This window comes from Lygodium microphyllum, chromosome 4 (genome assembly GCF_053477565.2).
Source record: "Lygodium microphyllum isolate KBCC chromosome 4, Lygodium_microphyllum_v1.1.10, whole genome shotgun sequence".
NCBI lineage: Eukaryota > Viridiplantae > Streptophyta > Polypodiopsida > Schizaeales > Lygodiaceae > Lygodium > Lygodium microphyllum.
In genome coordinates, this window is record NC_141138.1 from 1,944,223 (window position 1) to 1,971,176 (window position 26,954).

The following is a 26,954-nucleotide window of genomic DNA, read 5'->3' on the forward strand; positions in this document are numbered from 1 at the left end:
TCAGACGAATCACCCTACATATTGATCTCTTCAGTAATCATGAGAGAGATCACCTCATCAAAATCTGAAAACGGCTTCCATACATATACTGAAGTAACAAATGATTTCCATGTCTTCTCATTGTTAAGGCCACTCACAGTGGATGAAACCAAATCATCATCATTCGGCATTGCATCAATCGCTGCTAAAGCATTTACAATGCTTCTCACCTTCAACACATACTCATTGATAGACATTTTTCCTTTCTTCAAGGCATTCAACTCTTGCTTGAGTTGAATCTTTCGTGCCTTTGTATTTACTAAAAACATGCTCTCAAAAATTATCCAAGTTGTATGTGAAGTTTCTGCATTCTTGATATGTCCCAACATAGTATTATCAATGATTGCAGATAGCCAGTACATCACCTTTTTGTCTTTCGCATTCCACTCTTTCCATGCTTTTAACTCATCTGCAGTCGGAGGGATACCCAGCTCTGCCTCCTTTTCTTCACTTGAAACAAACTCATAAAGGCCCTTTCCAATGAGGAAGTTCGTCACACGAAACTTCCATGAAGGGTAGTTATTCTTGTCAAGCTTCTCAATAATGGGATTTCCACTGTTCTCTGTCATTATCACAAACAAGGATACAATACAACAAGCTAGTCTTCTGCAATCTTTCACAACACATGCACAGCAATACACCAAGCAACCTTTTTCACTGATTGCTCAATAGTACGTGTAGTTTGCAACCTGTTTGTAGATAAACCTTATGTTTGCTTCCTGCAAACACCTCAAAAATTACAGATTCTCAATCTGTAACCTGTGCACCAACTTTCGGTCAATACAACCAAAATCACAGTGTATCCTGAAACTGCTATGCGCAACCTTATGGCTCTAAAATGGAGCCTAAAATGGCCTCAAACGCCCAAAATAATTGCAGGCAAGCCCTAAAGGGCTTATCTACAGAATATACAGTGATTTGCTTGCACACCAAATCTCATAGCAATCTGAGATTTTTGCTCGACCGTGCTTCTGGTGCCTCCACAAGCACTATCCAAGAGAGAGAGTTGAAGAATGGGAGAGCTTCTTACTCATTGCTTTCTTGCTCAAACCTTGCTTCTTCTCCTTCACTTTAGCCTTCAAAACTAGCCTCTCTCAGTGGCGTGGCTTTGATACCATGTCAAGAATTGCGTAATGGGGGGATGTGCTTGAGCTGCTGCGCCAAACATACACTATATACACAAGAGGAAGCTCACTCAAGAACACAAGAAGAGAGATGGAGGCCAAAACGTTTTCTTGTTGATTTTTCTTCTTCTTTCACACACTATACAATGTACACAAAGTATAGATAAGATGTAACATAAAAGAAAGTGGCCTTCTAAGTCAAAGAGTGCATAATCGACTATACTATTCGATTGGCGTTATATCTTTGCCAGCTGTAGGTAGATGTAACAAACTAAATATAATAAGCGACAAGTCAGTGGCCATGTGAGTATCATAATGACCACCAACGTGCTAAGTGTAGACGTGCGGACTCATCTAGCCACGCAATCCATCGTCAATGTTCGCACGTGTTGAGCTTGCCATCTCAACATAAAATGTCTAATCTTGAAGCCATCGAACTAAAAGAGCAACTCAAACATGTGAGGTGCCTCCTCCAATAGACCCAAAGGAGTCCTCTTAGTAGTCAATCGAAATTCACATCCATGTATATCACCATCCCGTCTCCCCATGGGAAACCTTAAACTTAGTTGAACATGGGAATCTCAATTCTACTTCACAAGGGAAACATGGACAAGTCACACCTCACAGCAATCTAATGCCCACCTAAGAAAGACCATTTTGTAATCAACCAAAGGTAGGAGTGAGGTTAACACCGCACTTGGTTCAAAGAGAGTGAGAGACAGGGGAGAGTGTAACTCGATCTCCCTATCCATAAGGTAAAATCTCTGCTTCAACCCCCTAAAACGGTGTTAAACCTTGTATAACTAATCCTACCGATATTGAGAGCGTCACTATTTACTCAATTCTATCTAGTGTTGGAAAGTTACCCAACTTATCAGATCCACTCAGCCATAGGCATTCGATCGTCACATGATCAAAGCCTCTTACTTTCCTCGATTGGGTTTGCTTTAGTTTTCTAATTAGCAAAGCATACTACCACATTGTTTGGTCCAAAATCAGATACTTTATTTTATAATAACAAGTAGAACCATCGCTCCACAGAGTGGTACAAAACCATCTTTCCGCAGAAAAACACCGTCCAGCCTAGGATATAGGACCTTTCGATCCCTCAGGATTGGGCTGTATATGATCGTACTTGTCCACGGTCAACAGGGAATTTATTGGCTCAAAGCCCCTCTAAGCTTCCCTGAGCTGCAGGAGCCATCCTACATAATAGGGGCACTTATCACTCAGCCCTTTTCCCTCTCAAGTGCTCGAGTGATCTGAAAACAAAAACACCTACCTCCCTCAAGAGTGTAGGACCCCCACCTGCTGTAAGTGAGTTTTTTCACACTCCATAAAGTGTTAGAGAGTATTGGATTGGAGACCCCAACGCCCCGAAGTGTAACATGCCTGCCAAGTACATTTTTAGTGGTCCAGCGAGAAACGAATCTAAGCGACGTTGCTCGGCACTCCCATGGAATGTTACGAGGTTTTTCACCTAGGGTTTCTCGAGTCCACCTCGCAACAGAACGTTTGCGACCGCGAACCCATTGTGATCGACTTGAAATTTGGGTTCCTAGTGGTCAAGGTCTCTTGATGGCATTCTAGTGTCGGGTCTTGGATATCCTACTTTACACAGAGATACCCAAGCCAAAGTAGATCCATGACGCACTTGAGTTCCATTCCGGTCCCCTAAAACTGCATGAATTAGGGTTTTAATCTAACAATTTCTAAGGAACGTTGGTAAAACCTTGTGATAAGCCTCCCAATTCTCTGGGACCACCCTGCCGTAAGGCGGACCCATCAGGGGTTCCGTCCACCCGCTTCCCTCATTAGGTGTTCTTTAGTTATTTAATTAGGTCCTACCACAATAATGTGACATTTAAAGTCAGCTTCCTTAATCAAGCCTTTTAGAGGGAACATGGTTCATTCCTGTAATTTATAGCATAGATACGAATACAAAGCAAGCAGTCCTTTTAATAAATAAGTTTAAATAAGATCCTTAGCTTATCTTCAAGTTAATCTGTGTCTCCTGCCCATATAGAAGAAATTATATGTCCCTTCTGCCCTGCAGAAGTAACTCGTCCAATTTACATGGCATCACAATTTCCATCCTTTATCTAAAATAGGATCTTTCAGCACCACAGATGTTGGGGCCACGGAGGTCTTCAACTCCATTCTTTCAAACTTGGCAAGGGGTGTCCAAAGCTCCCCTAACCTGCAAGCTGCCTACGAGTGAAACATTATTCTCATGGTTGGCCTTTTCACCACTCGACCTTCGGCCCATGAATCGAGCACTGCCCTTTTCAGATTGATCCGTGGTGTAATCATGAAGGTGATCCACCTATGCAAAATATCCTTCCTTAATTAATCCATTTAAGAATCAAGCAAAATCAAGGCATTCATCCCTAATATCATCTTTCAAAAAAGGCATTTTTTAATCCCCCATGGAAAATTTGTCATCATATACCTTGTCACGAAATCATATAACTAATCAAGCACTTGAAACCGCAACCAATAATTAGTTTGGAAGCATAACTATTATGGCAAATGTTTGATCAACCATCAAAATGTGCGCAAATAAGTAAAACATCACTTTTCCCTCATGTTCACTCTCCCCCTTGGGATGCGAGAGCAATACTATGCAAAATTTTACTTAACACTCCCTTCCTTTGGCTAAGGCGTATGTTAAGGTCTCATATAACTATACAAGATGTAAGTTCTGTTGATCACTTACATTGATCGACAATCCAACAATCTTCCCAAACAAGTATAAAAGTATATGTCTTTCCTTTGACTTAGGGTTTCCTAATCCTTGAGCTCTCCACTTGCCTTTGAGGCTTGGAGTTGTTATTTGTATCTAGCCTAGCTCCGAATAGGATTGATGAAAGGAAAGGTCGTGAGTAAGGTGACCTTCGCCAATAAGGGGGTGGCTTGAAAAGTGGCTTCTCGAACACGGCTCCTCAAACACGGCCCTCGACACCTTCTCTACTCACCAACTCTCTCTCTCTCTCTCTCTCTCTCTCTCTCTCTCTCTCTCTCTCTCTCTCTCTCTCTCTCTCTCTCTCTCTCTCTCTCTCTCTCTCTCTCTCTCTCTCTCTCTCTCTTCTTCTTCTTCTTCTTCTTCTTATCCTCTTCTCCTTCTCTCTCTCTCCCTCTTCTTCTTCTTTTCTTCTCTCCTTCTCCTACTCTCCCTCTCCCTCTTCTTCTTCTTCTTCTCTTCTTCTTCTCCTTCTCTCTCTCCCTCTTCTTCTTCCTTTCTTCTCTCCTTCTCCTACTCTCTCTCTCCCTCTTCTTCTTCTTCTTCTCTTCTTCTTCTCCTTCTCTTCTTCTCTCTCTCTCTTCTTCCTCTTCTTCTTCTTTTTCTCTTCTTCTCCTTCCCTCTCTCCCTCCTTCCTCCTCTTCTTCTTCTTCTTCTCTTCTTCTCCTTCCCTCTCTCCTTCCTTCTTCCTCTTCTTCTTCTTCTTCTCTTCTTCTCCTTCTCCTCTCTCCCTCCTTCCTCTTCTTATTCTTCTTCTCTTCTTCTCCTTCCCCTCTCTCCCTCCTTCTTCCTCTTCTTCTTCTTCTTCTTCTTCTCTCACGGCCAGGGGGCGCTGTTCACGGGGCAGTGGAGAGCGTTGCTGTGCCTGCCACAAAGCTGGAGGGGGAGGGGGGGGTTTTTCACCTAACGACGAGGAGGGGGGGGAGGTTTCTGACAAAAAATCTGAATATAGCAAGGACTAATACTATCAGGGAAGAGGATCTTCCCGAGCTCATCAACTTGATTGACAACTTGGCAAAACATGAAGTTTTAGACATGGAAAAGGGCAACTCAGACTGTAGAAGCAATGAAAAACTTGACCTAGGAGACTTTCGTGAGGCGATCCAGCAATTAGTGAGCAAATATGATGCTCAAACCTGGTTGGAACACCACGGCAAACCTGCGGAGGATATCATAGCGGATCTTGAGGAAGAGAGGAAGCTGGCACGCAAGGCTCTACAAGGCATAGTCGCATATAACCAGGATTAACAAACTGAGAGCTTACGCCAGAGCATAGAAATGTAAGAGATCCAAAGAGTGCTAGCCCTAGCAGGAAAAAATCAAACGGAGAGCGAGAGAGCACTAGAGGGAGACCTCACGTTAAGCGAGCTTCTAACAAAGTGGCTGCTAGATAACACAACAACGGAGCAAAGCGCTGCAACGTTAGCAACATTGCTACTGGCAGGGTTAGGAGTTAACCAAGGCTCTAAGAGCCAATCAAAAATTCCCATGGTAGTGAAACAGTTGGACAAATACCAAGAAAACAACGACTCGTATTGCTTTGTGGAGCAATTCAGCAGGTCTGTGAGGCTAATGGCCCCACTGATCCCACTCAATGCTCTCAAGCTTTCGGTCTGTGTTTAGGTGACAAGGGTCGGGACCTGGTACATGAGTCTTGATGCTACGAAGCGCACCAATTTCAATGGCCTGAAAAATCTCTTCATTAAGAGATTTTTCGAACCTGGATACTCCAATAACCTGCTAGTGCGACTTATGAACGTCAAGCAGAGAGAAAGAGGACATCCAAGATTATGTGACCCATGTGAGGAGTCACTTCAAGAGAATTCCAATGGCAAGAGACCAACCGAAAGAGTGCTTTCCATAGTATTCATTAACAAAATACGAAGTGAAGAGCTCTACAAAGCCTTGGCAAGCAACTCAAGCCTGCAGTGAGACACACTAGCAAGGATCTTTGAGGAAGCTATTAGAGTAGACGACCAATTCAAGGAGAGAAGCTCCAAGAGCTCTAATCGAGAAGCCTCCACAACGCTAAGAATTTTGAGAGAGCTTCAACACCAACCAAGAGATCAGGCTCGAGTGCTCAGGATAAAGGGAAGGGCACTGATTTAGGACAAGAGCTAGTAGAGATGAAGATGGACATAGCCAAATTGCATGAGATGATGAGACGACCAACGTGCCTACACGTCCAATGTGTGCATTGTGGTGGAAACCACCTGCGAGCCGAGTGTCAGGACCCTAAGTCACGACCTTGCGCTAATTGCGGTAGGTTTGGCCATGATGCCATGCATTGTTGACTACCTTGGAGACTCCCATACTCGCAGTCTTATGGTTGACCCTACCTTGGAGACTCCCATACTCGCAGTCTTATGGTCAACCCTACCTTGCGAACAAGCCACCAAAATTCTTTGAAAGGGGAGTCTCATTGGCCACACCTAATGACGCTAAGTCGACTATCCCTAGGATAGAGATAAATCCTACGAGTATCCCTAGACCACTTAGACCCTACGTAACCCATCCACCGAGTGATACTCTAGTCCACTACGTGGAGGAGCCGAACGGCGATGAGCCTTATGTATTGTACGATGGAGAAGGCAATGCAGTCCTTATGGACTACCAACCATTCAAGTTCTTTTGAATATTGATGGGATCGAGGTTGGTTTATGAATATTGATTGATCAATGTTGAAGATAAAGTGATGAGCTAGTGTTTTGGGCTTCTATTCTCCTTTTCTAAGGTCGTGAGGATACTCCCTGACTAAGTGTGGAAATATGTTAGAGTGCTTAAATGACTATATTTTTAGCTTTTTTGTTGATTTTTGGATGGTTTTTGGTTGATATGAGGGTGTGTTGATTGAATTTTGATGAGTTTGGAAGTGTTTTGGGATAGTATGATTATGTTTAGGAGATTCATGATGGGTTTTGGTTGAGATCTAATGTTATGATAGGTTCTGTGATGAGTCTGTTTGATTCTGCTATGATAGGTTCTATGATGAGTCTATTTGATTCTGTTATGATAGGTTCTATGATGAGTCTATTTGGTTCTGTTAGGTCTATCTTACCTCTATGTTCATATGTTTTCTTTCAGTTGGTGAGGTTGGGATTGTGAATAAGCCTTTTGAGGATTGATTGAGAGCATGTTGAATGGTTTTAGACTGTTTGAAGTGGTTTTGGTTGAAGTTGTATGGTTTTTGTGCCTTCTGTTGACCCTCTATTGAGCTTCTGTAGAGCTTTTGTCACTGTTATGTTTTGTTCTGTTTATTTCTGTGAATGTTCTATGGGATGGATGTTTAACTTGGGAATTTTTTGTAATCTTGAAAGAGGAAGAATGCAAGATCAAAATAGCTTGAAGAAGATTTGAAGTAAAGACTGTAGTAATAGTGACAGTAGAGAGCCCTCAAGGGATACTATAATGATTTTGGTGATTCTTCATATCAGACACATCTCTTGGGAGAGGTTTCAATTACCAAGAGAGGATTAATGAGTATTATTGATTGTAATTCCATTGTATTATATTGAGTGAGGATGTGTATGAGAGAGATCAAGTATGAGATATAGTCATTCCTATGCTAAAAAACATTGTATCTATATGAGAGATTGAGAGAAGACTATGAAGATATTGAAGGTGAATACTATGTGATAAAATTCCATTCAAAGTAGAGCATTCTTTTGTGTTTTTGTAGTTCTTTGATGGATTCTAAGACGAATATAAAGGATGTGATTAATTTTATTAAAGATAAAGCTGTGGGAGATTATTTATATGATACTGCATAAAGATTTGTTGTGCCTGGTGTTTTTTTTCCTATTGTGGTTATATAAAGAATGAAAACAAGCTTGTTGATAAATACAATATAGATTTTATTGCAATAAGATCCATGTTTCCTTAGTGTTCTCTCGAGAGCTCCAGCCTCGAATTTGCAAAGGACATGTTAGCTAAGGTCTTTAAACAAGAAATACATGAGGATGACTTGTTGAGAGATAGAAGCTCAAGAGCCACATTGCAAGAGAATGCCATCTCTAGGAACACTGAGAGAACCACGACCCTTAGTGATCGATCAAGCCATAGCATGCAAGATAAATGAAAGAAAATCAACCAAAACTAAAAAATAACTGACTTGAAGTTAGAGTTGACCAAGCTACAAGAGATGTTGAGAAGGCCAGTGCAACCCCATGTGCAGTGTGTGCATTGTGGTGGGAACCATCTTCCAGCTAAATGCAATGCACTGTCGATTTCCAAGAAGGCTCCCATATCCATAACCCTATACTTATCCCTACTATCCAGGGAATATGTAGCCCAACTTTGTAAGAGGAGCCCCATTGGCTCTACCAACACCCAATGACTCGAAGCCAGCTGCCCCTAGGTTTGACATCAACCCCATAAAAATCCCTAGGCCACTTGGACCCGTAATGACCCATCCACCGATACACTTTATAGAGAAGCCATTGGAGAACGAAACCTATGTGAACTCGTATGTCTCCTATGACGAGGAGGGTAATGCTATATTGATAGAATTGAGACCACTGGTGATTATATCTTTAGGTAAGGAAAGAGGTAGAGGTCTAGGAGGGGGCCCAAACCAAGAGCCACTACCATGTTGGACTTGTGGACATCCAAGGCATATTTCATATCGTTGCATTGAAAAGGAGTAAGCAAACAAGGACAAGGCAGACATGAGATGTCTAGAGTGTGGAGTTACACATTTATACATTGATTGCCCTAGACGAAAACCCTTCAATGGCACAACAATTGTGTCATCAGTACCACAAACCAGGCCCGTGTCTCATTACCTGGACCTAGCAACTTAGATGCAACATATGATGGAAAGAAGAGCTAGAGGAAGAGAAGGAAGGGGGTGCACGAGATAACACTCAAATTTGATAGTATCACCACACTAATCAAAGAAAAACAAGTTACGAATGTGATGGTATAAACATCTACTCCTAAGACATTGGAAAAGGGACGTGCCAAGGTTGGAGAATGCCCCCATTCAAAACACCAATTAGAAGTTGTGGACAAAGTCAAAGAGTGGGTGAAAGAAGCTCAAGCACACTTGCAGGATGTAGAGCCTATCATGGAGGATGAGATTAATGAGCTCTCTAGTGTGAGTCCACCAGTCTCCCTTATACACTTGAGATCGAGAGGCACATCAATACCCTATGTAGTGCAACACAAGCAAAATCTAGATGTCACAGATAGATGAATTACCCAATAGCATCGATAGAAAGGCCTTGAGTTAGAGGAAAAGAAAAAGGTTGACAATTTACTCACGACATTGATATCAACCCCTCCAACCTTACCATTAGGAGAATTTCTTAGGCAAAACCCCATGCTATGGCAAGCGTTGAAGTAGTCGGTAGAAAGACCCGATGGACATGGAGTGACTGACTTGCCGGCCCATGATGCAAAGATGCATATACTAAGCTTAACCTTGAACCCATTGTCTAAATCTCTACAAGTGAATGCCTTTTGGGAGAGCACGGCAATGAACATAGTCTTACCTATTGTTGCATTAGGTGATGCCATACGGAAAGGGATTGTGGACACACATGAGAGAGCAGAAGTTAGTGTGCTTAGCCACACGGTTCTACAAGCTTGGGAAAACCCACCAGTGGAAACTGCATGATTTAATGCTACACTAGCAATGGAATGAAAGTCAGAGACCATTTAGAGTGCTTAAGGATTGGGCTTTAAAGATAGCAGGAATCTAATTCTTGGTTAACTTCATAGTCACAAAGGGAGTGGACTACAATATTATGTTCGACACGACATGGATGAGAAACAATCAAGTGATAGAGGATTGGGATAATGGCTTGATATTCTTGGGAAACATAATAGAAGTTGTTCAAGTAGAGATGGATACTTGGAAAACCTCACGAATTGACCTTGATGCTATCTCGGCAATACTAAAGGGTGACTCACAAGGAAAGGGCGAATATAGACCTTAACTAAGTATATTCCTTGCCTTGAGGATGAGCATGATTGGATGCATGCATTGGCAACCATTGACTTGCCATTCTCAGACAATGAGGATGACTATAGGCAAGCTATAGAAGCAACTAGTAAATCCAACATAATCACAACTTATGAGTTACCCAAGAATGGTGCTACATCATCAGTACCTCTTGAGTACTTGATGAGTGAGCTATTTGATAACCCAAGTAGAACACTTTGAACCTCTTAAGGGTGTCATAGAGAATCCAAAGTGGAAATGGACTAAGGTGTATGATCTAAATCTATTGTACAATTCGGCCCTCATTTTGTAGATGAGAAAAGTCCTACAAACGAGAACCATGGGAACGATGAATTGTTTGAGTATGAGAATTCGGATGATGAGTATGAAGAATATTGTTCCGATGGTGAGGAAAGCAAGGAAGAGGCCGAGACCATGGAGTATGACACATATGAATGAATGATTGAGCAGATAAAAGCATATTCTAAGCTATTGGTCATGCTCATTGGGATGTAGCAATGGATAAGGATATGGTTGCATTAGAAGCAAATAAGAGTTGGGATTTGGTACCCTTGCCTTAGGGTAAGAAAGCTATTGGTTATAAGTGGGTTTACAAAGTCAAGCATAATGCAGATGGTTCTGTTAGCAGGTATAAGGCTAGGCTAGTTGCAAAAGGCTATGCTTAAACATATGGCATAGATTATGAAAAGACATTCAGTCCAGTTGCTAGGATGGCAACTGTTAGATGCGTGATTGCCTTGGTAGCAGCCAAAGGTTGGAGTTTGCAGCAAATGGATATTAAGAATACTTTCTTGCATGGTAAATTGCAAGAAGAAGTGTATATGGAACAGCCAGCAGGTTATGAGGGTTTAGAGCATCCCACATATGTGTGCAGGTTAAAGAAGGCACTCTATGGGTTGAAGCAAGCACCTAGAGCATGGTCTAACAAGATTGGAGAGTATCTTATCAATATTTGATTTTTTATTTATGATGCTAATCACTCACTTTATGTGAGAAGGGGAGATGCTGGTTTGGTCATCATAGTCATCTATGTGCATGACTTGATTATTACAAGTGACAATGACAATGGGATTGCTGAAGTTAAGGACTTCTTGAAGAAGAAGTTTGAGATGCATGATTTGGGTGAGTTTAGATACTTTCTTGGTATTGAGGTGATCAAATGTGATGATGGTATATTGCTATCACAAAGGCACTATGGCTTGGATATGTTGTCCAAGTATGGTATGACATCATGTAAATATGTATTGTTTTCTTTACAACTTCAATCCAAAATCCATGAGTGAGGCCAATATTAGAGAGCATATTATGGATCCTTTCCTAAATGATCCTATTCATCTCCTTAGTACACCATTTTCAGCAAGATTCTTAGGAGCTATCAACTCTCTCTTGATATCATTGATTGTACAAAAGCTCGTAAAGGCATATGAGGTGTACTCTCCACCATTATTAGTCCTTAAGAACTTAAGATTTTTGCCTAGTTGATTCTCTACAAATGCCAAAGACCTTTGAAGTATATCCAACATATCACTCTTCTTGTAAAAAGGATAAGGCCAAATCTTCCTTGTGGCATAATCTATAAAGCTCATAGAGTAAAAAGCTCCATCCAATGAAACCATGGACATTGGCCCACATAAATCACCATAAATCAAATCAAGACATTCTGATTTTCTACTCTTACTACCTCCCTCATATAGCGTTTTCATTTTCTTTCCAAAGAGACAATGCTCACAAAAGCCAAGATTTAAAAATTTTAGATAAGGAAGATAGTTCAAATGGAACAAAACTTTCATTCCATTAACTGACATATGTCCTAAATGACAATGCCATAAAGATTATGCCAAAAGTTGGTTTTTTCTCTATGCTAGTTAAGACTCTCTCTAGTGGAACATGATTATTATTCTCTCACATCACTGAATGGGAGTGTCTTGGAATGGTTTATTTAGTCAGAAGTTTCAACATTACTTACTTGGGCATTCTTTTTTCTTCCATATGGATAATTTAGCCTTGGTCTATTTGGTGAAATAATAGAATGTCATAAGGTGATTGGCTTGATGGGTCTTGATTTTACAATAATTTGATTATTGGGTGGAGCATTGGTCGGATATTCAATATATGATAGTCGATCTACTATGTCTCAAGTGGGTCCATGAGTGTGATGTCTATTACTAGCTCAGTCAACCTAATGCTCACCATTAGATGCCCTTGCACCCAATTGGGTTCAAGGTTGGCTTGTTGAATGACAATATGACCAAGTTTGTTGTGACCTATCTTTTTCAAGGCATTGTTACCTAGAGTGGTTGTTAAGTGGAATTAATAAGAAAGTGATTCACCATCTAACTACCTTCTTCACAATTCGTAAAAAAGTTTACTCTAAAACTCACAAATCAATACCAACAAAAATTTGTATAGAATCCTTACTACGTTTGTGGAACACCATTAGATGGATTGGAATGTAAAACTCATGTCCACATTTTGGACTTACGTTCATGGTAACTACAAGATGGGTTTCCTTCAAGGTGGCTTTTGGATTGGAAGCAATGACCCCTCTTAAGTTCTAGTCCCCATCATGTGCCTAGCACTGGAAGAACATTTTCCACTAGAGAAGTCCTTTTATCCAATTGTAAGTTCTAGAGAAGTTGGATGAAGATTGATTTTGAAGTTTGTATTCGCTTACTAAGGTCCAACTTCAACAAAAGAAGCAAGTGGATTGGTTCTCTAAGAAGTAGCTATTTGAATGAGGGTAGGCAATATTTGTGTTTAGCAATTGCCTTACTAGGTAAAACTCAACACATAACTAGGTAGTTGCTTAAAAGTTAATGTCATCTATAATTGGAGACTATATTGTTTAGCATTCTTGTCAATTTTTGCAATGCTTGTAGTGGAAGTTGAAGAAATGAAATGTAGATAAATAGAATCCTTGGGACATCTAATTCCATGTTGTTGAATCTCACACTATAAACAATAATAATGTAGATGTAAATCATTAAGGGTTTCTAGATACAAACCTATGGAGTGAAGCCAAGCTCTATAAAAGAATCTCAAGAAGAAATTGGTCCTCTTGTATATGCAAGTGATTTGGTGATGATCACAAAATGTATAATTGATGAACTCACACGAATGTAATGAACAAATTTTACTAGAATGTAATTGAAAACATGCAATCAAAATAAAGTGTATAATTTTCAAAGTTCAAAAGAATGCAATTGAAACTATGTATTTAAACACTAGTCAACTTCAAGTCAAGCCTATCTATTGTGCTAGAAACACACACACACACACACATTAGAGCCATCCATCACATAGAAGTAGAAGATACCTCATGAAAGCTCTCTATTTTGGACATCTTCATACATACTAGTGATGCCACATTTATGGCATCTTTGGTTGGCCTTAGTCTTCTTGCTTTGCTTATCTTGCTCAGGGCATTGAGATGCTTTATGTTTCACTTGACCATGTACAAGAACATGTGCCAACACCAAAATCATACCCTCTTCCAAGCACCATAATTGGAATGGGTCTATAGTCCATTAAGATTGCATTATAAAATTTACATGGCACAACAAATAGAATTTAATCAATAAATAGAGAGTACACACAATAAATATGAGAAGAATAGAGTCTTGTTTAATTCCAAACAAACTAATTCAAAGATGACTCTGTCTATCTATGCAGTTCCGATGTGAAGCTTCAGATGGTGATCTAGATAGATGACAAGTAAAGAGCTTAAGGCTAGTTGGAAAAACTTTAACTAGGTGAAAGAGAGATTGATGTTGGCTTTGGAGGGGTCTTCCTTTTGTAGCTCAAGAAGATAGTTTGGTTGGCATGTCCGACCATATTATGAATCTTTGGTGAAAATATCTACTCAATTCTCCTCTGTTGGATAGTAGACATGCTCTACTATCCCATCCTCGATTAAATCACGCACATAATGCTATTGGATCTTGATGTATTTGGTGTGTGTATAAAACATTGGAGTTTTGGTAATGGTGATGCACTTTTGATTGTCATATCTTAGCATTGTTGAATCTTTATCCTACACTCCATATCTAATTTGGTAGAAGATCATGCCACTATTGGTTGCTTCTTACTAATCCAAGAGAAGATTCCTATATCCCAAGAGAAACAATATCCAGAAATTGACTTCCTAGAATCGCTGTCACTTGCCCTGTCTGAGTCATAATTTCCCATGAGAGAATTATATGTGATACATGTATCCTTGCTTTCCAATGTATTTCTCATGGTTTATTTGAGAACTTGCTCAAAACACCAACAGAAAAATTGATCTCTTGCTTGGTGTCGCACAAGTAGATAACACTACAAACCAACCTCCTATACTTCCCAATGTCTACTAGTGCTGATGTATCTTCAATGAATAACTTTTCATTTATCTCCATAGGTGTAGTTATCTCCTTGCACTCAATCATGCCAAATGCTTTTAAGATATTCCATGCATACTTCTTTTGAGATATAAAGATTTTTCCAGGCTCTTACTAGACTTCAATCTCCAAACAATATTATAGCAAGCCGAAGTTCGTCATTTCAAACTCGAAGCTCAAAGCCTTTTGAGTTTAATGGATTACATCTCTACAATAACCTGTAATAAGGCCATCCACAAATAGGACAATTAATACAAGCTTTTCACCATCCCTGTAAACATACAAGTCAACATTTGAGGCACATATATTGAAGTTTGAGCTTAAAAAGAACTTATCTATCCATTGATAACATGCACTAGGTGCTTGTTTAAGCCCATACAATGCCTTTAGTAGCTAACAGAATTTGTTCTCAAAATGAGGGGCCTCAAATCCCCATGCTTGAGCCATGTACACCTCCTCCTTGAGGTCACCACTCAAGAATGTTGGTTTAACGTCTATTGGGTAAACTCACAACTTCTTGCGAGTATCCACTACAAGTACTGTGCGAACAATGGTCATCCTAGTAGTTGGAGCCAATGATTCGAAAATCCATGTGCAACTAGTATGGCTTTGTACTTCTCTAATATGCAATCACCCTTATAATTTACATTTTAGATCCACTTACTGCCAATAACCTTCCTTTTTTCTCACCAATTTGCTAGCTTCCAAGTATCATTCTTCATTCTGTTATCATACTCAACTTATATAGTTGCTCTCCATGCTAGATCAGTGAGTACTTCTTTGAAGTCTAATGGCTCTTTTACTTCTCTCATAGTCTTGGCCATCAAAGCTATGTTGACTATGTAAGAAGAAGCATTTCTTTATTCCTCTATTCTCTAAGACCTCCTTGGCCCATCTACATTTTCCTCACTGATTGTTGGCATAGGATTTTTGCAATCATAGAGCTGATTTACCCATTGCAACAATGGCTTTTTTGGTGGCATGATTATAGGTTGGTTTCTTGGTCGTTAAGCCACAACATCAAAGCTTTGGTCCTTACCCTAGAGTTTAAGGCAATCACTAGTCCATCAAACTTTGGTGGACAAATTCGAAGACACATTCAAGCTAGCTCCTCGGTAGTTTTTATCTCAATGCCACAATGCCAACCATTTGGTCATGCAGATTCTTGATCAGAGTGATGAATACTTTAACGATCTCTCCATTAGTAAACTTCTCCTCTACTAATTAATTCTCCATGTTTCAAATCCTTGTTTTATTTCATGTTTTGTATTGACTCTGCAGTCCATCCCAAGCCCTATGATGCCTTGGTTATATCCTGAATCAAGACTAAAACATTATCAAAATAACTTCTAAGATACACAATATATTTGTATTCCTTCATTTCTAACCTTGTAAAATATCTGCATTTGGAGGAATCGAAACACCTAAATTTGATGGGTTGGCAGTGACTTGTGGTTTTAGTTTAGTCCTCAATACCATCTTTAAAGCTTAGAAGAATCGAGTATAGTTACACCATCTAACTTGCCTTCGTTGAAGGTTGGTTGATGAATCCTAATTGGTAATATTGCAACACCACTACCCGATGTATCAGAATTGCTTCTAAATGATGATATTGCTTCTCTTCACTATTAAAGGCCTTACCTCTCATATATCTTCACTCTGAGCTTGAACCTTGATACCATGCAAAATTTACATAGCGTAGCAAATAGGATTTAAGCAAGGAACAGAGAATACATAATAAATATGATAAGAATAGAAAGTTGTAATCAAGGGTGACTTGTGATTCTGGGTCAGCCCCCAACACTATCTTCAAAAGCTCATAAGAATCAAGTATATTTGTAATTTCAAACTTTCATAAAGTATAGTTTATACCATCTAACTTGCCTTCCTTGAAGATTGGTGGATGAATCCTCATTGTTTGAATTGCTAGTACCACAAGACCACTACATGATGCATGATAATAGCTTTTGGATAATGACATTGCTCCTCTTTATTGTTGAAGGATTTGCCTCTCACGTACACTTCACTCTTTAGAGCCCCTTGGACACTGATACCATGTAAAATTTACATGGAGCAAAAAACAAAATCCGAGCAAGGAATAGAAAATACATAATAAGTATGAGGAGAATAGAAAGTTCTTTAATTCCAATAAATTGATACAAATATAGCTTTGTCCACCCATGGCTTTCATTTATGAAGCTTACATGGCGATTTAAGCAAATGATAAGCGAATAACTTAAGGCTAGTAAAAAAAACTCTAGTTGGGTAAAAAATAGATTGATGATATGTTTGGAGGAATCTTCCTTTTATAGCCTAGGAAGTTAATTTAGTCAACTTTTTCGACCATATTATAAATCTTCCCTAGTTGGCAAGTGAATATCCAAGAAATGTTTCCTTTATTATTAGGCCGAGAGTACTATCTTTAGATCCCTAATAGAGGGGGCTAGCACAACGGCCACTTTTGTGGCCCTTTGATCTCAAAATAAGGGTCTCTAATAACTTCCACCCCATAACTCAATGCAATGCGTCTCAAGTTGCTACTAGCTTAACTATTCTATTTAACCCAAGGGCTAGATCCACAAAGGTTACTTCTCACATATGGCTTCTCAATGACAACATTATAACTTTGGGCACCATGGATCATTAGTAACACCTTACGAGGGTGGGGGTATTGATCATATCTAACATGGATTGCCCTCTTTGTGTAATATGTGACATAAGATTCATATAAGCTTCTTCGTCTAAAGGTTCCTCCACGAAATGGATAGAGACGTCAATCGACAACAATTTAATGATTGAATTGGATAGTCCTAGATTCCAATCCAGTTGATGTTAGCCCTACTACAATCTTTGGTTGTTAGGCAAGGCTAGAGACATTCCTCTTTCCTGCGTTGATGTTACCCTACTACAATCTTTGGTTGTTGGGCAAGGCTAGAGATGTTCCTCTTCCATATAGTAGTCCTCCATTTGTTTTATATAAACTTTTCGAATTAGTCATTTAATGATATATACGTCCATAGTTATTAATGATTGATATAATGATTAAATTTGTTTGATATAAGGGTTCCTCCTCTTCTTTATGCTTAAAAATTAGTCATTTCATGTCCATTACGTCCATAGTTATTGGAAAACCCTTATCCTAGTCTCAAAGCATTTCTATTGGAAGTGATTGCCGTTGCAATGATGTAATGGATGCTAGTCTTTTGTATGATCAATGTTTTAGTTCTCATGGATCTTCATTAACTTCTATCTTAGATCTACTAGTTCTTGTGACAAGCTAGTCTTTCGTTGTTTTCCTCTATCTTGAGGTCTAGGGATTCTCTCTCTTTACACTCACATTGCATTGCCATGGCTTTGTATAGTCCATCCTTAATTGCATTTATGAAGTCATAGCCTTCTAGTTCAGCCTCTTAGTAGTACGGATTCTCTTGTACATACCACAAACACCAAACACATAGTCTCTAATTGCCTCTTTGTCTTTTTGGCTAACATTCAGGAGTTTGACTAAGGTCATCAATATAGATAGTCTTATAAATATCTTGATCAATAGGATTTTCAACAAGTTAAAGTTGTTCTTCCTAGAATCTTGCTTGTCTTGAGGCCAATAATGCACTTAAATTGCTCTACGAAGTCATAAAGTTATCTTTGGACTTATACTTTTCAAGTTACTTCTCAACAATAGGGATCTTGGATTTCTCCTTGGTGTGAGGATCTAGTCATAAGCTTGCTAGCAAATTGAGTGCTCAATGCTGCACTACTTTGGTCAATAGTTATGGTGTCTAGCAATTTTCCAAGTGGAAGATCTGATACAATGTCCTCATAGACATTTCTACTATAGCCATGTTGATCATCTTTTTTATGTCTTCAGATTCAAGTTATGGTGTCTAGCAATTTTCCAAGTGGAAGATCTGATACAATGTCCTCATAGACATTTCTACTATAGCCATGTTGATCATCTTTTTTATGTCTTCAGATTCATGAGCGCGCATACAATCCGAACAAAAAGTTTGCTATTTCCAAGGTGACCAAATGAAAAGCATTCAATTTGACTAATTCTATTGAAAACTACATCTAGAAGCATGAAGCTAAAAATTTGGCACAAGGGTGTCTTTTTTTTATAAAAAGATTTTCCTACTATCAACAAATTGGTTGACTCTCAATTTTGGCCTTCCTACCAAATCGAATAGGTTTCAAGAGGATTATGCTTAACCACAACTGAGTGGATTTGCATCCTCTCAAGCCCTCACTAGTAATGACAATTCTTATTCCTCTACCCAATATGAAGTTAAATGGTCTAAGAGAACTCGGTTATTGCTCTTGATCTAGGCACAAAGCCAAACAAGTAGAGTCTCAGACCTTTCACATTCAAGACCAAACAGGAGCACCCTTATTGTTTCGAGGGTTCTGAATGCTCTCTTCGTCCTACCGTATTTCACATGATGGTCTCAATCTCTGAGATCCACTCTCTATCTTATCATCTCTTCCCCCAAGACTCATGGACATAGAAAATACAAAGTAAGAAGAAGAAAAGGAAAGACAAGATATGCCTGATGCCTTCTCTTGGGTGTGGTCAAGCCACACAATAGGGTTTTGGGTTTGGGGAGGTTCCCAAAATTGCCTCCTAGGTTTGATATGCAGCTGGTTGCTCCAACATTATCTAACCCACAACCAAAATAATGATGTGGCATAAGTATGGCTCAAAGAGAACATGCTTCAAGGGAACACCCTTTACATTGAAGAGATACACGCCAGCTAAATTTGAATGGCAATATCAATTTACATGAGCTCATTGAGTGAGCATTTTTACCAGATTAGTATAGAATACAAGGGGAGAGCACAGCTTTTCATGAAAACTGATCACTTAGAAGACCTTGAGTTACTTTCTTAGATCTTCCCACTTACAATACTGCCCCCCTGCCAAGGCCCGGTAGAAACGATCTGTGCAATAGACAGGTCTTCCATTGGCTGCTGCAGCTGCTGCTGCTGCAAGCTCATCATCCACCATAACCTTCATGGGAAGATTGAGCAAGTCTTCTTTCCTGCCATAGAGGGATTGTTAATATCTAACATGACCAAAAATCTGAAAACTCCTTGCATTTTTAATCATGAACACAATATGACCCATGGAAAGATGTAAACAACCCCGGGTAATTCACTATATGTACACCCTCTATATCACATGCGTTCAGGGCTTATTTATAAATATCCTTATTTGTAAATTTTTCATTAATAAAATATAATCATTTTCTATTCAATCTGTAAGTAACCCCTTTATATGGGACCCTTTTGTATGTAAAATTTTATATTTTAAAAATCCCTTATATTGAACCCACGTGATACATACATATATTTATGATTGACCTCCCCGAGTAAGCTGGCACATTACAAAATAAAACACTGAAAATGATCGGTCTTCTCAAGTGGTGATTGAGAATTTGAATGTCTAAGCAGTGCAACGAGGGTCTTAAAAATCAAGGTGTTTATAAGACTTGCAAAGGACTGATGAAACATAAAAGCTTGTACTGTTTTAGCTCTGTCTCAAACCTACAATGTAATGCATAACACTATTACCATGTTAGATGTACAGCATTTGGGTGGAAGTGAAACCTGAAATCAGTTTTGCTTTCAGCAGCTAAGGCTCCACCAGTGCTTAATGAAGGTGTAAAGGCGGCTGCTGTTTTATCTTTGTCTGGTGGGACAAGCAAGAAAAGAGAAACTGTTGCAGTCACCAGTAGTGCAGCAGCTCCAAGTAGTGTTTGTTTAAGTCGGTTCATAACTGGCTTAACCTGGTATAAAAACCCCACAAGTTAAATTTCTCAAGGCCTGCAAAAGCTGCATAAGTATGTACATATGCAGGATGTTTTCATAGAAACTCACCTTGGATGAATTTAAAAAAACTAACCTGGTATGCCCCCAATAGGCGATCTCTTGCCAGAACCTAGATTCAATACCATTAACCAGAAATATGTTCTCAGTAGTTGATGGGCATGATGCATATAATGTAGACATTTTCACAGCAATGACAATATTGTTTGTGATAATAAGTTCACCTGTGAAAGTGTGCAGCACTTCTAAGCATGCAACAACATTAATATAACTATTTGTTATGACAGTATCCTGGAGAGTTCATCAATTTTACAAGTCTCCTATGTGCTCCCAGGTTTAACTTTCAAATCTCTCCATTTGGTAGAGAGTTTCTTTGGAACAAATTTAGCTACCATTCACGTACAAAATTCAGTAGAACTATTACTTCTTGAGCATCCTACTATGTACCTCTGGTGGCTTCACCCAAAGTTGTCCATCATACCATCCTGTCTCTTCGTATGGCACTACAGCTGAAAGAAGCCTATTGCCAACATAACTCCATCCCTGATAAGATGAGACAGTTCACAGTCACCATATACAAAATTTATTTCCATAACCATCAACCCTTAAGTTACAATAAAATTATACTTTCCCTTTGTACTCACAAGATATAATCTTAAGATTATAACAGCCACAGCAAATAGGGCTCCAGCACCACCAGCAAGAATGAACCGTAATGGTTCCTGCAAGAGACGCAACATGCGTAAATGTTTGATGACTATTGCTGTTACTATGGATACATCTCTGGTATGTATACTTCTCTCTCTCTCTCTCTCTCTCTCTCTCTCTCTCTCTCTCTCTCTCTCTTCATGAAGAAACTGAAATTACATGAAAATATTTACATCATGCATTCTGGCCAGCCAAATAAAAACCCAGCAATCGTAAGTGAAGCCAAAAGGCTCCCATAACATAGTACACAAATATCATGTAGGGGGCACAACAGAAGTAGAGCAAACAAATTTTGGCAATGCAGCAGCTACATCAGGGAGGACCAGGTTTGCTGAAAGTAAGGAGGAAATCTGCCATTACAGTAATTCTTGAACAGGGGCCACTTGAACAGGGGGGCCATGTGACCAAAAATACCCGAAGGCTGAATAAAAAATAAAGGCATTATGACTGCGCCAAATATGCCAGAAAGCAGTCCACGGAAAATGGAAAAGGCATGGATGATCTGGCTGCAAAGAAGTCAAAGAAGACATCTTGCCCATGACCCAAGAATGGATGGCCGTTTGCTGCTGTGTCACCAAGATCCACATGCGGGAAATAAAGCTCCAAATTTGTCTTGCAACACGGCAAGAGGTGAAAAGATGAATTGAGGTCTCATCACATGTAGCGCAAAAGATAGTCACTTTCACTAAATCCACTAGGAGATTCACTATGGCACAAGCAGCCAAAGACCAACTCACACGAGGATATGCAGCATTGGCCATGATGGAGAGACAGTGTCACTAGGCACACTTCCAAGATACTCGCACACAAAGGTGGCTATTTGACACACTGGTCACACTAGCCATTATGTATGTTGCACCTTTAGGACCCCTCGTTGGCTATATACCTATGGACACAAATCAAGAGACCACAAATCATCATGCTCTCACAAATGATCCACTACAAACCATTAGTACCACATGAGATTATTAGAGCCAAATTTGTTACACCCCCCATGATGATGGAGGCCCTTTTTCAAACTATTAGCTTCATACATAGAGTACATGACATGCACCCAAATAGGCTATCTAGGAGAGCCTTCAAGGCCTCCAAGGAGCTAGTTGAGGCAAGACATGAGACTTCATGGTATGCACAAGTCAAGCAGTGGCTTACAGGATATGGGATTGACATGGACCATCTCCCCCCCTTCCAAAACCCTGATTCCCCCTTCATACACTTCTCCCACATAGAGAGGAAGATGGTCATGTAGTAGGACCTTCACTAGTTGTACATATAACATACATGGATTTCACCCAAGCAGCCCCTTCCCCCAAAGATGTTGTACTACAGAGACCACTTCATGAAGACTACAGCAAATGGCTTCATTGAGAGACATGGATACCTAGATGCATACATGCCACGTGAGAGGTGGGTAGCCATTGGCTAGCTTAGGTTATCTTCTCACTAGCTCAAGATCGAAACCGGGAGAGCAGGCCACATCTCTAGATGGCTTCATTGAGAGACATGGATACCTAGATGCATACGTGCCACATGAGAGGCGGGAAGCCATTGGCTAGCTTAGGTTATCTTCTCACTAGCTCAAGATCGAGGCCCGGGAGAGCAGCCCACATCCCTAGAGCTGAGCGGATTTGCAGACCATGCCAAGAGGAGGTAGAAAGCGAGGAGCACTACGTCTACAAATGCAAAACCTATAGCACAATCCAAGCTAGATACCCCATACTATTTGGAGGAGACACCTCGCCCAAACTAGTAATGGAGTCCTCACACCAGCAGGGAAGTGAAAACCTGCTTCTCTTAAAAGAGTAGGTTTGTAGAAGCTTTCCAGTTGAAAAGTTTATAATGCTCGTAACCACTTGGCCATAAACACCTAGCAGACATAATATAAAGTAACATGCACATGCAAATGCATAGAGACACAAGATCAACACATATAGAAATGTACTACTAGAAGAGATCAGCAGATATGTTGATTGGGGACGCATGACATCGAGACAGGCAGGGAAGATGGCTGTAATCCATATTTGACCATACAGTCACATGAGCACATAGTTACTGGTAATGACAATACAAAGGGAAACATGAACCCATAGAAGACACATTCTAAGAGAAGATGAAGTTTCATCAGCTACCAGCTCCTTGCAAACAGAAGACCCTGATGACACATCTCTAATAGATTACTTTGGTTGTTGACACATTCTTGCCGGCATTCACTGAGTTGCTGAGGTGACGATTGAAGTGACAGTACTGGGCTGCCTGATACTCCACCGATGTCGATGCTTGAGAAGATGATGCATCAATGCTATCCTGCTGCCTCCCGTACTCACTGTTAGATAAGAGCTCTAAAATCAGAAAGCGACAAGGAAGCCTCAAGTACAAGCACTCCTCCACACCAATGTTAGTAATAAGTTAATATTGGATAGGTACTAGGTGGTACACCTAGTGTCAAAATTTGGCCTAGATCGTTTAATTAGCCCTAAAGTAGAGCATGCTTGTTGGAAAACATTCTAAAGTCTTTTGTGATGGGCACTTAATGATGCATACTATCAACCAAGTTTTGGATAGTAGCACAGCCGGCTGAAGACAGGTGTATGAATACCCCCACCACATGGATAACACACCAATACCAGGTCAACCCAAGGCATCTGAAGCTGATGCTGAGGGTGAATCCAATGCCACCCTTTACGGCTAGCACCAACTATCCTATACATTTCAGGAAAACAACCGTTGTTGAGCATTCTCTGAATATGAGACCATAAAAGTGCGTCGTGTTCCCAGCAAAGGAGAGAAGTTCTGGTGCTGGTCCTGGCAAATCTAAAACTGCCTGTAACTGGCACGGTTAAGACAAAGTTACTGCCACTTTCCCTGTGGAACATCTCAGCTGTGAAACATTTGTATTATTGCCCACATGGTTCGACCTAAATCAGTGCCCGCCAGCCTTCAGATCCTGTTACACCTGCTATCTGTAATACAGGCATTTGTAGCAGTCTGTCCAGTGTGTTCAATGCCCCAATCATATGTGTATCAGGTGGGTCAAATGTTGCATAGCTGCAGTGTGCCTGCAGGATCTGAGTCATGAACCCTTTCCATTAAAGATCCATGGTCTGGACAAGGCCATCTATGACGCCAAAGGCATGATAGATAGGAGCCTAAACAACCAAAGCAGCAGTGCAATCCCATATATAATGCTCCACAACTGGGGCATGATGGATCAGCCCATAAACTGGCTCTCCACTACTTGACTAATTAAAAGAGCTTCAAAGTGAAAGTTTGTACAAAATAGGCTATTGGCTCAGCTTTTACGCTGAACCTTCTCACTTGGAAATCAATAGCAATTAGCAGATGATCCAAGACGACTTTCCATATTAGCTTCAGCTTAAAGGTATTGCAAATCAGAACCATGAAAACATTTTTACTGGTCACAGACAGAAAGATGACCAAACAAAGATAGAAAGACAATTGGAACAACAATTTCCAAGAAAGAGATTCAGATAACTTGGATCCATGGACTTCTGTACTACAGAAGGAGAGCATCAGCATAAACTGTTGACCTTCTACAAAAGTGTACACACTTGTGCTCTCTAAATTTGCTATCAACTAGCATACTGTCAAGAACAAATACATCCAAACTGTGGTACCACTTACTCGGGTAGGTTCAAAGCTGGCGCTTGCTATTGGTCCACCCAGAAAAACAAAGAACAGCACCCAAAGTCCCCCAAGACGAAGGCCAAAGTCGACTGGCTTGAGCTCAGCCCAGGAGTATAAAGCCTCCTCCTTCAAGGCAGCTAATTCATTTGCCTACAACCAACTTAATCAATAGAACACATGACCATCAGTTTATCATTGAACACCAACGCCACCCAAACTGCATTATGCATCAGTTGCTTATGAGAAAGTTATGCATGAAATAAAAAACCTTTAAACCAGCCATCCCACCTGCTGTTTAGAATCATATCGAGTATGCAATAGTGCAGGTGCTATGCAGAGTATCTATTTACACATATAGAGGCAACTGAACATGATAGAGTAATAACAGCTAGCATTATTGCTTCCAGCATCTATGTTCATTTTGGGATCACAATCTTTAGCAAATGTAAACTTTGTAGTTCAAGATAAATCCACTGGAAAGAATTCAGACGCAAGTGGCAGTGCTCAACTCAAATCTTGTAATGAGTTTCAGTCTTGTGATTTATCAGTGAATCTCAGAAGACTTTCCTTTCTTATGAAGCCAAACGCCCAAGATAAATCACAATACAGGCCTTATGTATCAAGTCACTACATTTTGATCTATGGGCTATTTCCACATGTCAAAGTCTTGATACATAAGGCCTGTATGACATTGTGAGCGTTTGGCTTCATAAGAAAGGAAAGTCTTCTGAGATGCAAGAGATGTTCAGCCAGCAACATATCATAAGGGAAGAGAGGGTGAATTTTGGTTTGGCGTTCAGTGCTTCCTGCACTTAGATGGCATGTTGGACATCACTGCCTTAAGACCTTGCTAAGGATAGGCATACAATGCTCACACGTCATGCTGGATATCACAAGAAGTAGACAAATTCCTACTACAATTCCCACATTGTGAATCGCAACAGCGTCATGAGCTCCTGAGAGGTAGGGATTGCATACCTAGCTAGGTGCGGTCGCGGCAGGGGGCTGCCGGCCCAGGATGTTCGGTGGCTCCAGAGAGAAGCTCATGAGGTTGAACAATAAAGAGAAAAACAAAGGAAAAGAGCCCCTTTTCCCACTGACATGAGAAAATGTCAAAAACTTCTTGCATATAGATATGGAGGCTTACACACTGTGCTAAGGTAGTCTGATGATAAAGATGACGGACTACACGCTACATGATGAATACTCTATACCATACAAAACGCACCAAGTTGCAGATACATCTAGCAAATGTGAGGAAAGGCATTTGTTGAGTGGCATGAAAGAAAATTGGCGGCATGAATCAGAATTGCAACCGATGTCCCTCAATTAGTTAAGGTCTCAAAAAGTACAGACTGAAAATATTACCGGGCGCTGGTCTGCGGGCACCTCGATTTCCAAGGATGGATCCCAGCCTTCAACTCCATTCCCGTTGCGATCATTACCGACAGCGGATGTCGGGTGGGGCAACAACTTGGGTGCCATCCGGGATGATGATGCTGCCAGCCACCATAAGCCCAGGGAAGAGGAATCATGCTGAGACCCTAGTCCAGCAGCTCTGACGATCAGAGGGGCACACGTCTCTGTGCGGTTGCCGCCGCTGCGGGGCGACCTGCGGGGAGGCAGGCTGCAGCCTGATTCATGAAAGAAGAGGCGAGCCGATGGGTGGGCTTTGAGCATGGTTATGAATCGGTAATCTTCTGTGGCTGCAAAGCTGCTGCCTCTAATGGGAGGTTCTCTGCATCAGTTGGATTGACAGGATGAACACAGAGAGAGAGAGAGAGAAAGAGAGAGTGCGACTGGTAGAGAAGTCCCGTCCGCCACGCTGGCGCCTAGCTGGTGCGCTCCCATTGGATGGATGCAGCTCGACTCGTGCCAACGTGCAAGCCTGCACGCTATAGATTGTGGTCGCCAGCTTCACACGTGGCGTTCTGCCTTCAAAAGCCTTTTGGGCTCTCTCTCTCTCTCTCTCGGCATTTCGGTAAAACAGTTAAGGGAAAAAAGCCACAAGACGGCGCGGGAACCTCTGTGTTAAATTCACAAGGAATCTTTGCTTCCATCTATCAAGGGTATTTACAAGGTTCAAGGCAAGCAAACGGTCAATATGTTAACAAGCCTCTGTCTTTGTATAACAAATTTTTTCCATTGCCATTAGGATGTTTATGGATTCTTGAAGCAAGCTATCACCAAAGGAAGGGCTTCCTTGTCAATTTTCATTTTGTCATTCATCCTAGATGCAATCTTGTTCATTCAATATATATTAATTGCGAAAGGGTTCTTTGAAGTATTAGCTTGGATCCCAAGTGAGAGAGGATGGGATCCTCTTATGCTGTGATTGATTCAAAGGTTAAACAATGTATTGCTTAACCTTGCATCTCTTCACAAGGTTTTCCCCTAATGATGTGCTCATTTTAGAGTGCCTTATATGGATTTCATTCTTTCGACTGTATATTTTGCTTGAAATTAAGCTTAAGCACGGTTAGTCCTCTTTGGGACAAGTCCTTTATTTTCCTTCTCATACATTA

General features: G+C 40.5%; 1 protein-coding gene across 1 annotated transcript; it reads right to left on the bottom strand.

The window, feature by feature from the left end:
- Positions 1-18,977: 18,977 nt before the first annotated feature.
- Positions 18,978-26,278, bottom strand: LOC148036731 (protein CONSERVED IN THE GREEN LINEAGE AND DIATOMS 27, chloroplastic-like). Its single transcript, XM_087675614.1, has 7 exons — positions 25,798-26,278; positions 24,427-24,579; positions 20,721-20,798; positions 20,524-20,619; positions 20,153-20,188; positions 19,858-20,036; positions 18,978-19,289 (listed from the first exon to the last, which is right to left on the bottom strand). The coding sequence occupies exons 1-7, from the start codon at positions 26,107-26,109 to the stop codon at positions 19,127-19,129; spliced, it is 1,017 nt and encodes a 338-aa protein (XP_087531740.1). The 5' UTR covers positions 26,110-26,278; the 3' UTR covers positions 18,978-19,126.
- Positions 26,279-26,954: the final 676 nt, after the last annotated feature.

Bases quoted from the DNA above. Each gene is read 5' to 3' on its own strand.
- LOC148036731 (XM_087675614.1), bottom strand. From the start codon at position 26,109: ATGCTCAAAGCCCACCCATCGGCTCGCCTCTTCTTTCATGAATCAGGC. The intron at 24,580-25,797 runs GTAATATTTTCA...AGTTGGTTGTAG, and splicing joins TGCCCGCAGACCAGCGCCCG to GCAAATGAATTAGCTGCCTT. The intron at 20,189-20,523 runs GTACATAGTAGG...TATTGAATCTAG, and splicing joins TTTGGGTGAAGCCACCAGAG to GTTCTGGCAAGAGATCGCCT.